Consider the following 15,663-nt stretch of genomic DNA (forward strand, 5'->3'; position numbering starts at 1 on the left):
AGCAATTTACCCCAATTCCAGGCACACTACAAGGGATCATTTTTTTATTTGCCTTTAATTGGGCTTTAAAGTTGAACTTCAGCCAGTCTACTTGGTACATCCTTGACATACATAAGTACGAACTAATTATGAACTATTATAACCGCCTTCATATACTGTATTATTCTGTTTTAGGCATTGGTATAGATCTGTGCCTCTTTTACAGTGATGCCACTATTCATTATTGTAGCTTTACTGATTCCTACGATACCTGTCTGCTCAATTTACCATGAAGAAGCAACATTGCACTGATAGGTTTTCCATTTTTAGAGTGCCTAAACATGCTCTCCTTCCTGGTCTCAGGGCCTGGAAGCATATTGGGTTGGCAGCATATTGTGACTTTGCAGTATGACCAGTCACACTCGGTGTGTAATCTATGTGTGATTTTGGGAATCACCCACTCAAGTTTCCCTTCCAGTCCCCTCACCAGCTGTTGGTGTGAGAGCCCAAAAGCATGTCCAGACCTGTACAACATAGTTGATGCAACATGCAAAAACCAGGCCACTTGTTCCTCCGTCGGACTATGGCTACTTAATCCTAAGATTAAAAACTCTCACCGTGCTACATCCAAAACGCAAGAGAAAAAACAGAACTCAATGTTCCAAAAGATAACAGACTTTTAAGGCACAACAAGGGGACAAATGTTAAATTCTCAAGAAATGTTTTAATAGAATCATTTAAATCTAAAAGTCTAAAAACCCCAAGGGGATCACAAACCTCAGCCGTGGAATGGGCTCGGGCATATAATCTTAGAAAATGTACACAAGAAATATTGTTAGTGAGAGGTGCGGAAATGTCCCTCCAAATCCAAGCTGTCAACACGTATAGTTATAGCTTTTTTGGACAAATTGAGTTATACATTGCATTAAATACAATGAACAAAATGTATTAGACAATATTCATAAAACAAATATTATCTAATACATATTGTTCTTTATATTTGGTGCAACATATAACCCAACTTGTCCTGAAGAAGCTATATCTATAGTGAAACCTGTTGTCAGCCTGGATTTGGAGTCACATTTCGGCACCTCTCTTCAGTAATATTTCTTGTGTACATTTTCTATGATTATATGGAAATGTATGAGTAGCTGGAGCCCATTCCAGAGCTGGGGTTTGTCTTTGTAAAAAAATGTGATTCCCCCTTAGGTTTTTTTGACTTTCAGCTTTAAATTACATTTTATTGTTTTTAATAAAAACATTTTTTTGAGATTTAAAAATTTGTCTGCCTCCTGTTGTGCCTTAAAAGTCCATTATCTATATCTTTATTATCTATATTCTATATATACACACACACACACAGTCAGTCTTTTTTAATGGTCTGCAGATCAAAAACAACAAAAAACTTTCCATTGTTAACTACGTTGGTATCCTTTTTATCAGATATTTTTGATTGCACTATTTTTTCTTATTGCCACTTTTTTATTTTTTGGATTGTGTGATCATATTTGTCTCTCTTCTTTCTTTGTTTCAGGGTGTGAAGGAGTTTAAATGTGAGGTATGTGGACGGGAATTTACTCTGCATGCCAACATGAAGCGGCACATGCTGATCCATGCCAGTGTCCGCCCATTCCAGTGCCACATCTGCTTTAAGACGTTTGTACAGAAGCAAACATTGAAGACCCATATGATAGTACACTCCCCTGTTAAGCCATTCAAATGCAAGGTACACAGCACACTATCTGCCCTTACTACTACCCCTTGTGAACGGAAGGAATATTCGATTTATAATTGTCAGTGGGCAGTCAAAAAGCACAGCTAAATTCTATATTTTAATATCTAAGGTATTACAATTCTATATTATCCCCTGGACTTGTTTCAAGCTGAACAGTGTCAGTGTTCCCATTACCCCTACATAACCTAATAATAAAAAAACGGCCTATCCATTAGAAGATAGTGACATTGCCATAGTAGTAAGTCCTGGAAAACTGGTGAGCTCAGTCATGGTTTACGCCAAAATCTGTTGGGCTGCAATTGGCACATAAGAACCCCTTTGTCATTCCCAAATGATAGTCCCAGTGTAGCTTGTGCTGTTCCAGTATGTAAAATGGATGTATTCTGAAATGTAATTCTATGATTCAAGATATATAGGCTAAATATTTTTTGTAGGTAATATGAAAACGCCTTTAAAGTATGGCTTTACTTTTGTTTTCTGAATTTGTACAGTATCGCTGTGATGCCGTGTCAGATTTGTTCCAGGATTGTAAAAATGAATGGTGCATCATGTAAATATATTGTTCATCTAATTGTATTATTTTGTTATATAGGTTTGTGGAAAATCTTTCAACCGAATGTACAACCTGCTGGGCCACATGCACCTCCATGCTGGATACAAGCCCTTTAAATGTCCCTATTGTTCCAGTAAATTCAATCTGAAAGGCAACCTCAGTCGCCACATGAAAGTAAAACATGGAGTAATGGATATCACTTTAGAAAATCAAGGTGAGTGCAAAAAAAAGTACACAAAATAGATCACTCATGCAGGATTCCTGTTTTCTGGTTAACTAAACTTGGTACACACTATGAGTGTTTGTTTTTTTTTTTTTTTTTGTTCAACCCCCTGTCCGTTCCCATGTTGGTACAGCATTGGTCAGTTCCGACGTTAGAACAGCGATCTCCCCCGCTGAGCTGTTGTGTTCTGACGGGGGGGGGGGGGACCCCCCTGCCAGAGCACGCCAATCAGAGCTCTCTGCCATTGGCTGAGAGAACTGATCGGGAGCTGGTCAGCTCCTGGTTTTCCAGCATGCACGTCCATTGGCCGGCTTCTGTAGAACCGGCTGGCATACACACAGGACGAATGTCGGCTGTTTATTTCTTTTAAGCTGACTGATGTCTCCTGACATTTGGTCCATGTGTATAGGGCTCAAGTCCCATGGCACTACAAGAGCTTACCAGCCAGCTATGGCGGCAGTGAAATTTCCACTTTACTTTCTCTTACGCTGCAATTATACTTTGCTACCTCTTCACTAAATTGACGGTTACGTGCTACCATTCCTTGTTGGTCTGAGAAGAAGAAGCTTGGTGAATCATGTTTTTCCCATGCAGGTCAAAGTAACCTGTTCTCTTTCAAGCAGACCATCAGACTCCTATGCTTGACTTTCTTTTGCTCTCCCATCGCTTTGTTCAGTTACCAAGACTGAAAGCCATGTGCAAACTACAAGGTGCTAGAAGTGATATATCTCACACAGGGCGATGGACTTCTATGGAAAAGTGTTGAACAGCTCAGAGTTGTCACAAAGGGAGTTGCATGCATCTCTATATAACAAATTAGAATGGTTTTCCTTCAGCTTTTGGCACTAAATAGGTTTGATTTAAATGCAGTATTGTCCTTGGTAATGTATTCTACTATATATTCCTTTTATCCGGGGTGCTACATATTTTTCTGTCTAGTTTTCGTTGCAGTAAATTATAACAGGAGAGAATAAGTAATACTGTCTTGGGCAGTGTATCGCAGCATTTCAAAGCCCTTTCGGCAAACAGATTTTCAAAGTTATATTTAATTTTGAGCCAATCCACAAGGCTTTACCTTAAAATACAAGTTCGGGATTTAAGAAAAAAAAAAAAAAAAAAACATTCTTACTCACATAAGTGGATACAGCATTGATATGATGCTGCATCTGTCCCCCACTGCCTCTAAAGCCCCATACACACTATCAGATTTTCTGCTGATTTATTTCCTTCATATTTACCAAAACCATATAATATGAGGTCAAACCTTAGGCGTTTCAATTTGTATGCAATCAGGCAGGCCTTTGCACCACATGGTTTTGCTAAATCTGAAGACAAAAATCAGCAGAAAATCTGATAGTGTGTATGGGGCTTAAGACCAAGAACAGAGAGATCAAAGAGCTGTCGGTCTTCCGTGAGCAGAGAGTGGTGACTGTCAGTCACTGATCTGTGGACTCCGCTGGGCTGTGAAGAGGGCAGTAGCAGCTGGCTCAGGCTCTCAGTGGTGCGCTAAGAGGCTGAACCAGCTGCTGGATCAGGCATCTGGGTGGATTCTGAGTCGGGATCTCTCTAGAGCTGTGAGCGACTGAGTGATGTCAGCTGACGGCAGACTTTAGCCAACTGTCAGCTGAATATGGGTCACAGGAGTACAAAACAAAGTGCACTTCTGTGACCCACAGAAGTAGGACCAAAAGTACTTTGGCCTTATCTTTTTAAGTTTTGTAGGCCTGTAACCAAAGTGTATTCCTATGCTGCATACACACGATTGGACATGCCGACAACAAAATCCCATGTTTTTTTTTCCGACGGATGTTGGTTGAAACTTGTCTTGCATACACACGGTCACACAAAGTTGGTCGGAAATTCTGAACGTCAAGAGCGCGGTGATGTACAACACGAACAATGAGCTGAGAAAAATGAAGTTCAATAACCAGTGCTGCTTTTGTGCTTGATTCCAAGCATGCGTGGCACTTTGTGGGTTGGAATTGTGTACACATGATCGGAATTTCCAACAACGGATTTTGTTGTCAGAAAATTTGAGAACCGGCTCTCACATTTTGTGTGACGGAATGTCCGATGGAGCCTACACGCGGTTGGAATTTCCAACAACAAGATCCTATCGCACATTTTCCATCAGAAAATCTTATCGTGTGTACAGGGCATTAGTGTATATAAGAACCAAACATGATTGGACCCATACCTTGGGTGAGGATTAATCTATCATTTCTGGGTTTGTCAGTAGCCCTCTCATGAAGGAAATTAGAGCTACTCTGGATTTGATGTGGGATGATATGGAGGAAGTAAAATTGAAGGTCATTGTAATACATATTAGATTATGGCCAACGCCTCAATTTCTCTGTTTCATTAAAAGTAAGTCGTAGCTCTTTCCTCTGCACACTGCTGGTAAATTTGGCACTAAAATGAATTTACAGAAAGTAAACATCAGATAACCTGTTTGACTGATCATGTATAATGGAGAATAATTTACTGGTCATGTATAACTGCATTTACTTGGTGACTTCCATGGCGATGGTCCCACGGTATTCATTGGCTGTTGGTTTACTTTCTTTTTCTAACTTTTAAATAATTCCATTTCAGATCATATGATGGAACTCCCAGATACTGAGGGTAATGACATGGACAGCCAGCAAGAGATGGAAGATTATGAAGAGAATTCTTATGAATACAGTGAAGCAGACAATGTGACTGAAGATAACAGTTCTCCGACTGATCAGTCCCTTAAAGAAATGGTCTATTACAATGTCTTGTAGTTCCAGAACAATATCCCATATCTGAAGGAATTTCCAGCTTAGCGGAGATTTTTTTTTTTTCGTATTCTATAAAAGAAATGTTTTTGCGTTCTGCCATTTTTAATGAAGAACGTTGTACTGTCAGCAGAGACCATGCCTTAGAATAGTGATAACTTATACAGAGCAGACTCTCACATGGTCCCTCAAGGTCTGACCTGCTAAAGGACAACGTAATAGACTTCTGTGACATTGGCTAATACATGCCTATTTGCCTTCATTTAGTTGGACTTTGGAGAACTCATTGTAGGCCTTTTTAGGACCACATACAAGACTGTGTATTTTTTGTGTTTCAGTAGTTTTATGCACTGGCATTATAAATGTTTGTGTTTGATGCATACTATTCGGGTTTTACTGTTCTTATCTGAAATCAAATTCAGTAATCTGAAAGAGACCTGGTACAGCTGTAGGGGAGTAATCCATTAACTCAGCTCCAGTATCAAAGACCTGTGTGTTGCACATAGGGAATTTCTAAGAACAGGATCTCATTTCAGTGAATGGAAATGAAAATGAATCTTCCTTGGCAGCAATGCACCTGATCCAAGAATGTCCACAAAGTTCCATCTTATTGGAGGACTGATTGTACTCCATGTGAGGAGGATCCTTTTATAAAAGGGATTGGTGGAAAATCTATAGGAATAGATACAGACAACACATATTCTACCTCTCCTGCTCTGTCTCCCTATGCACATGAGAGCAGCCTCCTGTTATTACACCAAATATCAGTATCCTCTTCTAAAAATACATGTCTTACTTGTCCATTTAGGGACACAGGATTTCTTAGACTGTTGGGTTATACTGACGCCTACAGGAGAAATGGACACTGGCAAAAAAAGCTGTTGGCCAGAAATGTGTCTCCTAGGCCTGTATGTTTGTATGTCTGATAAGATAAAACCTGGAAGACCCTCCAGTCTGCCAAGGAGTACATGTTTTTTAAAGTGTTATACTGGTGTTCTGTCTTCGACAGCCCTGAAGTCCATGTCAGGAGCATGTAGCTCTCCTGATCCTTGATATCTGCTGGTCTCATTCTCCCCATCTGTTTTTCCACTTCGAAGGTGATTGATGTGGCCAGTCTCTGGGTGGAAACCAAACCTCATTCAGCCCGGAAGATTTGGCTGCTCAGTGACCAGGCCATTTTTTGCGATTCAGCAATGCATAGCCTTGATTGACAATTGCGTGGGCGTGAAAACGCTGTACCCAAACAAACTTGCTGTCTTTTTTTACCACAAATAGAGCCTACTTTTGGTGGTATTTGATCGCCTCTGCGTTTTTTTATTTTTTGCGCTATAAACAAAAGAGTGACAATTTTGAAAGAAACACATCTTTTATTTTTTGCTATAAAAAATATCCCACATTTTTTTTTTATCAAAAAAATGTTTTTCCCTCAGTTTAGGGTGATATGTATTCTTCTACATATGTTTGGTAAAAAAAATCTCAATAAGCTTATATTGATTGGTTTGCTCAAAAGTTATAGCTTGTACAAAATAGGGGATAGATTTATGGCATTTTTTTTTTTTTTTTTACTAGTAATGGCGGCAATCTGCGATTTTTATCAGGACTGCGACATTATGGCAGACACATTGGACACATTTTTGAAACCATTGACAATCATACAGAGATCAGTACTATAAAAATGCACTGATTACTGTGTAAATGTCACTGGCAGGGAAGGGGTTAACACTAGGGGGCGATCAAGGGGTTAATTGTGTTCCCTAGTGTGTGTTCTAACTGGGGGGGGGGGAGTGAGACTGACTAGGAGGAGACAGAGATCGGTGTTCATACATGGTATGAACACACAATCTGTCTCCTCTCCCCTGAAAGAACTAGGATCTGTGTTTTTACACACACAGTTCCCAGTTCTTGCTCTGTCACGAGCAATCGTGGGAGCCCTGTGGTCATCGCACCTGGCGTGCACTCGCATCGGGGTCGGGAACATGCTGTGGGAACGCGCCCCTAGTGGCCAAAAGGTGAAGCGACGTAACATAACATTTGAAACTGAGGCAGCTGGTCGGCAAGCGGTTAAGCCATTCAACCTGCAGTCTCATGCTTGTGATAATATGTTTGTAACATGTGCTCCTAGCGCTCGGTTTGTCTGCCCTGCCTGCTAGTTTGGATTCCCTCATTGATGACCTTGGATAAGTTATCGGCTACTCGCTGAACTCTGCCTGCCTTTAATTACGGATTTGACCCTGACTATTCTGAACCTGGTCTGCCTCGAATCTAGACTGTCGTTGAACCACTCTGCTTGTCTGACAACCACAAGTACCTGTTTGCACCTGCCCTGGCATGATAGCTAGACACTATAGCATTTTGGGCAACTGAGTACCGGTAGGCCTGCTTGCCTTATGGGAAAGGGAGCTGCTATAGGTGAAGAACACAGACGCTAGCTATAGTGTCTGACCACCTGCGTTAGGGGTAAGCTTGACAGTCCAGTTATCAACAGTTACTGGTAGATTCAGGCCACATAGGAATATCTTGGACAGCTCTACAGTTAGCAAAGCAAAACGGGTTTCCAGTTCATTATCTATACTAGTGTTCTCCCTGCAAAGGGCCTGCATTTGGCAGTGATTACCACTGGTGTTCCATTTCACACAGGACTCTATTCAGGTCAGGCTAGTATGTCGGGGGTTTCTTTATGAATTTGTTGGTCCAGAGCTTTTGTGAGTCGTTGTAGCAGGCTAATGCTGTGTTGGGGATTTATCCCTTAATTATATCTACAGTATAATTGAGGAGGTGTTTACAAAAACAGGCTGTAATTAGCAAGGCACTGTGAAAGTGAATTTGTTTCCTTTCCCATTCAGTGTCTTAATGCTGTCATTCTAGACCAGTGGTCGCCAGATGTGCCCCTTTGCTTGCTTTTATCTGGCCCTTGGGGTGCTATTCCTGACACTGGTAAAAGGCACTATTCCATCCACTGACCAACAGAGGGCACTATTCCATCCACTGACCAACAGGGGGCACTATTCCTCCCACTGACACCAACAATGGGGCATTATTCCTCCCACTCATGCCAACGGTGGGGGCACTATTCCTCCCACCAATGATGAGGCACCATTCCTCCCAGTGATACCAATGATAGGGCACTGTTCCTCCCACTGACACAAATGATGGGGCACTGTTCCTCCCACTGACACCAATGATGGGGCACTGTTCCTCCCACTGACACCAATGATGGGGCACTGTTCCTCCCACTGACACCAATGATGGGGCACTGTTCCTCTCACTGGCACCAATGATGGGGCATTGTTTACTTCCAGGGCATTTTCTACTCACATTGGCCACAGTTGGGCCCCCTCAAATTCTGAAGGACAATAAATTGGCCTTTGTTTAGAAAGTTGGAGACCCCCGTTCTATATACTTATGACATTTATACATTGGTATCACTGATTCTGCTTCTTTCAGTAACAAGGAACTGTATATTACAGAGGCACTGCGTGTCTGTGGTGCTTTATGTACTACAGGGACTTCGAGGCAATAGTTCAACCTGTCGCTGGAGGTTGGAGCACTGTTGTGCCTGGGCCACCATTTTTAGGGACTTCTTTCTTTCCAGTGAGAGGCAGATGGCAAAAAACTATTTCAGGGTTCCCAGGCATGAATACAAGAATTCTTGTACTCATGCCTGGCACCCTGGTTAAGGGCTGGACTGCTCTTTGACTGGAACCAATTTATCATTTGAATTATCTGAATCTAGTCCTGGACATAGTTTGGTCAAAGTGTTTTTTCTTTGGGGAAAAAAAGCTCTGACTTTCCACTCCCAGACCCAAGCTTTCAAGTCCAGGAGTTGCCCACCACTCTCCTTTGGCTTGAGTGTCCTTGGCTTGATGGAAACATCCCTTGCTCAGTTTCACTCCAGACCTCTTAAACACAACATTCTGTTATCGGGAGACAAGTCAATCTGACCCCTGGGCAGATCGATTCATTTGGCACTGAGAACTAGGTTGTCCTTGGCCTAGTTGCTCAGTAAGCCAGCTCTGTAAATGGGCTATTCTTTAATTCCTGCTTTATTATCCTTAAGACTGATCTCAGATTGAGGAGAAGTCCTAAGCCTCCTGTTGATACAGGGAATGTGGGTTTTTGTCGCAATCTCATATCCCAATCAACCTGGAATTTTGAGTAATTTGGCTGTCAATGCAATGTTGGACCATCCTGCTACAAGTCATTTGATCCTGATTCAGTGGGACAACGCCATGGTGGTGGCATACATCTATTAGGGAGGAATTAGAAATCTTGCTGCAGCCAGGCAGGTAGTTCAAATACCATCTTAGCAGAACTTCATGTTCACTCTTTTTTTTTTCTGCCCTGGCATAGACAATTGGCAGGCAGATTTCTACATCCAACCGTGCCTGGACCCAAGAAAGTGGTTCCTACACCTGGAGGTGTTCTAGGACAGGTGGGGGGCAACCAGGGCTGGATTTTTCTCTAGGCACATTAGGCATGTTCCTACAGGCGCCCTTCCTAGGAGGGTGTCCGTCAATACATGTACGTGTATGACATCACTTCTGGGTCACCCTGTCCCTTTCCTCGGCTATCGTAGCTGGGATGGGCTGGGGATGTATCGCAACGAGTGGAGCTCAGAGGAGAGACCCTGCATGTCTCATTATAGAGAACATGTCACCTAAAATTCATCACATAGGCAACTTGTTATCCCCGTATGTGATGAGGAAAAAATTTTACTTTTTTTTTTGCAAAATAGTTACACCCAAGCACATAACCACCCCCCCCCCAAAAAAAATTGAAGGCCCCATATATGCGCATGTATGACTGTAAATGCACATGTTGGGAGTGGCTACACTTGAAAGATTGATTGCGATACACGTTACATATCGCCACGCACACCAGAGTGAGATCAATAATTCTAGTACGAGACCTCCTCTAACACTAAACTGATGACCTATAGGTGGCTTTTGAAGCGTCACCTATAGAAAATATAGGGTGCTAAAGTATGTCGCCATTTCATGGGTGCACACAAATTTAAGGTTGAACATGTTTTGGTATCTATTTACTTGGTGCAACCTTGTCTTTTATAGTTTACTAAAAATGTGGGTAGTTTATTTTGTTTGCCCTAAAATTCACTAGTGCGTGTATTACTGAAATTGTGCTTTCCTAGACTTTTGCGGTAATTTATCAAGCAACAAAAAAGTATTTACTTGGGGGGGGCGGTTCAGAATTATCCTGAGATGTAAATCCGGCCCTGGAGGCAACTGCTTTTTGTTGCCAGTGACCAGTTCTTCTCTAGGTGTTCTTATAACCTGACAGTCTAAGAATTCTAACAATTCATGTGTCCCTCAATGGATTCGAAAAAAAGAAGAAAAAAAAAAAGATTTTATGATGAGTACAAGAATCCTATTTTTTTTTTCCAGCTAGAAACAGCTTTCTTAGATGTCTAAATGAATGTATTTAACAGTGTGTGCTAGGAGTGAGACACAGTATTACAAAGTTACCAATTTGTAGCCCAGGTCTTAAAGGATAGTTTAAACACAAGAAGATAAATGTAATGTATTGCAGCCTATTAGATATGGTGGTTGCATTAGTTCTCATTTTCAGGCAAAGAACATCAAGTACAGAAAATAACTATCTGTTGATTTTGTCAGAAATGCAATGTCCTTATTCCTTCATATAACCTGAACAGAAAGCAAAAGCAATGTTTCTTATGTAAGCTACAGATCCTATTACCTCCTGCCCTCAACAAAAGGTAGGCATGTTTAAAGTTCAGCCTTAGCTTCCTTCGTAGATGCAATGAAGGAGGTGAGCGTAGCCATCCAGGATCAGCAAGTGTGCAGGATTACCAAGTTAAAAAAACAAAAACTATTGCAGTCACCACATCTAAGGACTGGTAAGCTGCAATCTATTATATGTTTGTTTTGGGGTTTGGATATGCAACTGGGGAAAAAAATTACACATGTTAGCCACTATAATTTAATGGGTAAATGTATATTTTGTCCTCTATTCTGGCCCCTTCTCCAGTGCTGAGAGGGTAGGAATTTTTTTTTTTTTTTTTTTTTTATGTCTAAAACGAGATAGTGACTTTACCGTTCCAGCACTTAAATTAGATATCCATCAATAGGTTATTGACAGGATTTCTGTTGAAGTCAGAGCAGGGCTTGGAAGAATTTGCGTGGCTCTCTGGAGCTGCGAGTTAGAGAAGTATAACGTATTATAGAAAAACACTGAGCACTTACCCTTTAAGGCGCTCATACCTTTACTGAATGTTGAAGTATACAGTCAAGTGTAAAAGACTAGGGTATCTGAAAGAGGTTTCCTATAAGTCTTGGTAAAGGAAATGTGGAAGGTAATAAGTATTGCCAAAGGAAAATTAGAAAAGTACTGATGTAGATAAGATTGTTATATATATATATATCTTCCTCTCCCAATCAAAGAAAAACTCTGTTTATCATTCCAGTAACTATACATATAAGCACAATATACTATGGGGGGGGGCAAGATTTAATATTTCCCAATAACTAACACTGTGCTAGTTTTCTTTTTATTTATTCAACCCGAGAGATTATAAAGACAGGCTGATTTACCTAATTTTTGATCAGGTTTAACAGAAATTGTAAATGTCTTCTCTGAATGGCATCTGTGCCAAGCGAGCAACCCTCTGTGGTCGCTAAGCAGCAGGGCAGCCGCTCAGAACAGAACCCGGACGCTAGCAGCAATCGCTGTAGTAGAGGCGTCTACAACAATGATTTCCAGCTTCCACAGGGATCCCACAGTTATGGCACATACATACTTACATTGGTCCAAGCTGGTCCAATGCCACTATGTAAAAATATCTATATCTGCAATTCAACTTTAAACGTTCAACCTTTATATAAAGCTGAACTCCAGAAAACGAAAGAGTCCTCAGTTGCAGTGGGACTGCCCCCAAAGTGCAATGGTTGCCTGCACGTTTAGCGTAGGGGACACAAAAAACTGTTTTAATTACCTAATCCTCCACTCCCCCAGAAAACTATGCTCCCCTCCATTTCTGACATTAGACTGTCCCTCGGCTCCTCATGTCCAATGCAGGGCAATAAGCATGGGTCTTGAAGACATCAGAGAACCTTAGGCCACCAGAGTGCAGGGGAGAAGAGGCTGCAGGGACCGTTCTTGCAGCAAAGGAGCCTGAGAGAAGTGGAGGATCAAGTATAAGTGAAACGGCTGTACGCAGTTCTTTAGGCATAAACTTGGTGTTAACCCTTGCAATGCAGCCCCACTGCAAAGAAGGACTTTGCCATTTTCTTTCGAAGTTGAACTTTGGAAACCAAAAAAGTGGACACCTTGGGGCCTCCTGCCATTTTTTTCCCCATCCAATGGAAATTAGGCCTTCCCATTCAAAGTACATTTTTACATGCTTAGGCATTTTAAACAGAGCAGAGATTACTTGTAAAGCTGAACTTAAGGAATTCAGCCGCCCATTGAGGTGCATGCCACTCTTTACAATTTACATTTTTTCTGATTGCCAGGAGCATAATTATTGCTATGCTTCTGATGTTGGAGCTTCTGGTCTTGGTTCCTGGGGCTGCAGAGTTTCATGCAGCTGCTGTTCCCGCCCCTCCTTCTGCCCAATCACAGAGCGCTTTGCAATACATGAACTCATTCAACGGCTTCTGTGACTGAACAGTGGAAAGGAAGGACGAGCAGAGATGCTGGGTGTGAGAACACAGCATCTCTCCTGTCAAAGCTCAGAGACTGTTGTGATAGCTTCACTCCCAGAGCTTTGTAAAACTGTCAGATGTAAAATAAGAGAGAAGTCCTTGAGGTGGCATGCACCAGTTGCTGGACTTGACTCATAGGGGAAGATTTACTAAAACTTGTGCACAAAGCATCTGGTGCAGCTCTGCATAGTAACCAATCAGCTTTTGGGTTTTATTGTCAAAGCTTATTTGAACAAGCTGAAGTTAGAAACCGATTGTCTACTATGTACAGCTGCAGCAGATTCTGTGTGCTCCAGTTTTAGTAACTCTTCTCCATAGTATGCTAGTACATTTTTACAAAGTGGCTGAACACCGGGAGTTCAGCTTTAAAAGAGAAGTATGGAAATCCATTTTATTTTTTTTAAATTATACTTACCTAGGTGAATACAGCATTGGTCTGATGCTGAATCTGTCCCCCTGCCACCTCTAACACTGAGAACCAAGCGATCGAACACCACTGATTGCTTGGTTCTCACAGCTCCCTGAGCAGAGCTGGTGACTGTCAGTCATCAGCTCTCTGCCCCAGCCCCTCCCCCCCGCACACTGGAGTGCTGGGCTTTGGAGGGGGTGGGAGTGGCTGGCTCAAAGCTCTGGGGCTCACGGAGAGGCCGAGCCGGGCACCGATCCAGGCATGTGGGTGGATCCCGGCTTCATTGTTGCGATCTTGCCCAAGACCAGACCATCTCTGTGACATTAGCAGACAGCTGACTTCAGCCTGCTGTCTGCTCTAAGCAGGTTAATTCTGCACTCCTGTGATCCATAGGAGAAGTACAGACAAATGAGCTTTGACTGTACTTCTCCTTTAATGAAAATCACACGAATAAATGAATGCTAGAGCCAGAAATATAAGACGGCTAAAGTCCTATGCAAAGCTTAACTTGCTGGAAATGATGATTGCTCCCACCCAGCTCCTTACTGATCAGTGGTTGTCATTAGAATAAAGGGGGGCTCAAAGTACTTTACAGTAAAAATCAAATTTTGTACATAACATCAATTGCCTCTATCTGTAGGGCTGCCGATCATTTTGACATGCGTTTTTTTTTTTTTTTCATTTATCATCCAGCTGAGAACAGACCTGATGCTGTGTTCTCCACAGGAATTGTAGAAAAATCGTTCCACCGCAATACCGACTTTTTAGTTGTGAATAAGAAAGTTTTTTACTTTCTTTCAGTAAATGTTACCAGTAGTTCTTTTATATAAGCCAACGTTTGTCTTCGGTTATAGTTCTTTTACTTTTGGCTGCATGATCATAAGTATACTGGGGAATGTTGTTGAAGAAGACTACTGAAATGCGTAGGAAAGGCAATTTCAGTGCCCAGTGGTAGTGTCATTAATGTAACAAGCCATCTCTAGAAAAAAAAAAAAAAAAGCAGCGCAGAGCCATATAACAACGGCTGAAATGAGAAAGTGGTGCAAGCGGTTTCTTAGACAAAGTAGGAAATTCTGCCAAAGATAAATGTTCCCTCAAGAACACAGACTATGTCTGGTTTAGTCCGTCCTTCAAACTCCTGCCATTGTTAATTGCCCTCTTTTGTATCTAAAAATACAGATGTATTGACAACTCGAAGACAGCATTTGCGTAACCATACACTGAAGCTGTTGTGTTAGTGTCAATATGGTTTAATTGCTACTGAGTATATGTTGGGATGAATGTAGATATCTAAAAAAAATATTTATTTTATAATGTCTGTCTAATATTTTGACTTTGTCTTCTAAATCTATTTTAACAATGGTGAGTTTCTTTTAAGAGAAATAAATTATAAGAAAAATAAAAGTGTAAGCAAGTCTTCGGTGGCACTAATGGTTCTTACAGTTCTTTTGTGACATAATATGGACCAAAGAAAGTTCACCTCATTACCAAATAGATCTGAGCTTTGTGTTTTAACCATCCTAACTAGCTGGTGGGACAGAATAGAACTGGAATTTCAAGCACAGCCAGTCTCCAGCTATAATAAAAGCTCTTAACAATTTAAACCTTAAATCTGGGCATTTTTTCACCCCACCCCTGAGTTTCCTGTACCACCAACCCCGCCCAGTGTGTCCCTATTTGGGAAATCCTTAGCCCCACCCCTGAAAAGCTGGACTGTTCCCTCAGGGGCGGTTAAGCAGCATGGCTTTAATATTTAAGAGCAGCTGGCATAAGAAACTTGAAATTTTAGTTAACCAACCATTGTCTACTCTTTTGTTGGAACTTGAACTGATATGTGAAAATGTCCTGCTATGTTTGTATAGATTACTGCCTTTAGTAACTGATGATTTTGTAGTACTTATCAATGTATTTTAATATTTTTACTGAAAATAAAGTTTGTACAGTCTAACAGCAAGTTGCCAATACAACCGATGAGGTAAGAATTAAAACATTTCTGTTATTAGGGTAATATATTCAAATAGTTTTTTGCACCATGCAACTCTCACCACTATCAATACAAATGTAAGAAGTATGTTTGTGAATCCTTAAGGATTTTTGTATTTCTGCATATATTACACCCAGGGCAGCAATAAGAAATTTTGGGGCCCCTTACATGGCTTTAGGCCTGGGCCCCCCGGGACCACCCACTGATCATCCTACCGATTTTTCCCATACCTGTATGCGCTCAGCCCCTCCTCCCACCTGTACGCGCTCACCCCTGTAGGCGCTCTGCCCCCTCTTCACCCCTGTAGGCACCGTACAGGCAGCACACACGAGGAGT

At 41.5% G+C, this 15,663-nt stretch overlaps 1 protein-coding gene across 1 annotated transcript in view; it reads left to right on the plus strand.

The window, feature by feature from the left end:
- Positions 1-15,291, plus strand: part of ZNF710 (zinc finger protein 710) — a 114,692-nt gene extending 99,401 nt beyond the window's left edge. Inside the window, exons 3-5 of the mRNA XM_077472639.1 lie at positions 1,514-1,705; positions 2,307-2,481; positions 5,086-15,291. Of these exons, the coding sequence (XP_077328765.1) occupies positions 1,514-1,705; positions 2,307-2,481; positions 5,086-5,258 (540 nt within the window). The 3' untranslated portion in view covers positions 5,259-15,291. The remainder of the gene's footprint in view (positions 1-1,513; positions 1,706-2,306; positions 2,482-5,085) is intronic.
- The last annotated feature ends 372 nt before the right edge of the window (positions 15,292-15,663 follow it).

Source organism: Lithobates pipiens, unplaced genomic scaffold (genome assembly GCF_037356315.1).
Source record: "Lithobates pipiens isolate NorthernLeopardFrog02 unplaced genomic scaffold, aLitPip1_a1.2 Scaffold_8, whole genome shotgun sequence".
Lineage (NCBI taxonomy): Eukaryota > Metazoa > Chordata > Amphibia > Anura > Ranidae > Lithobates > Lithobates pipiens.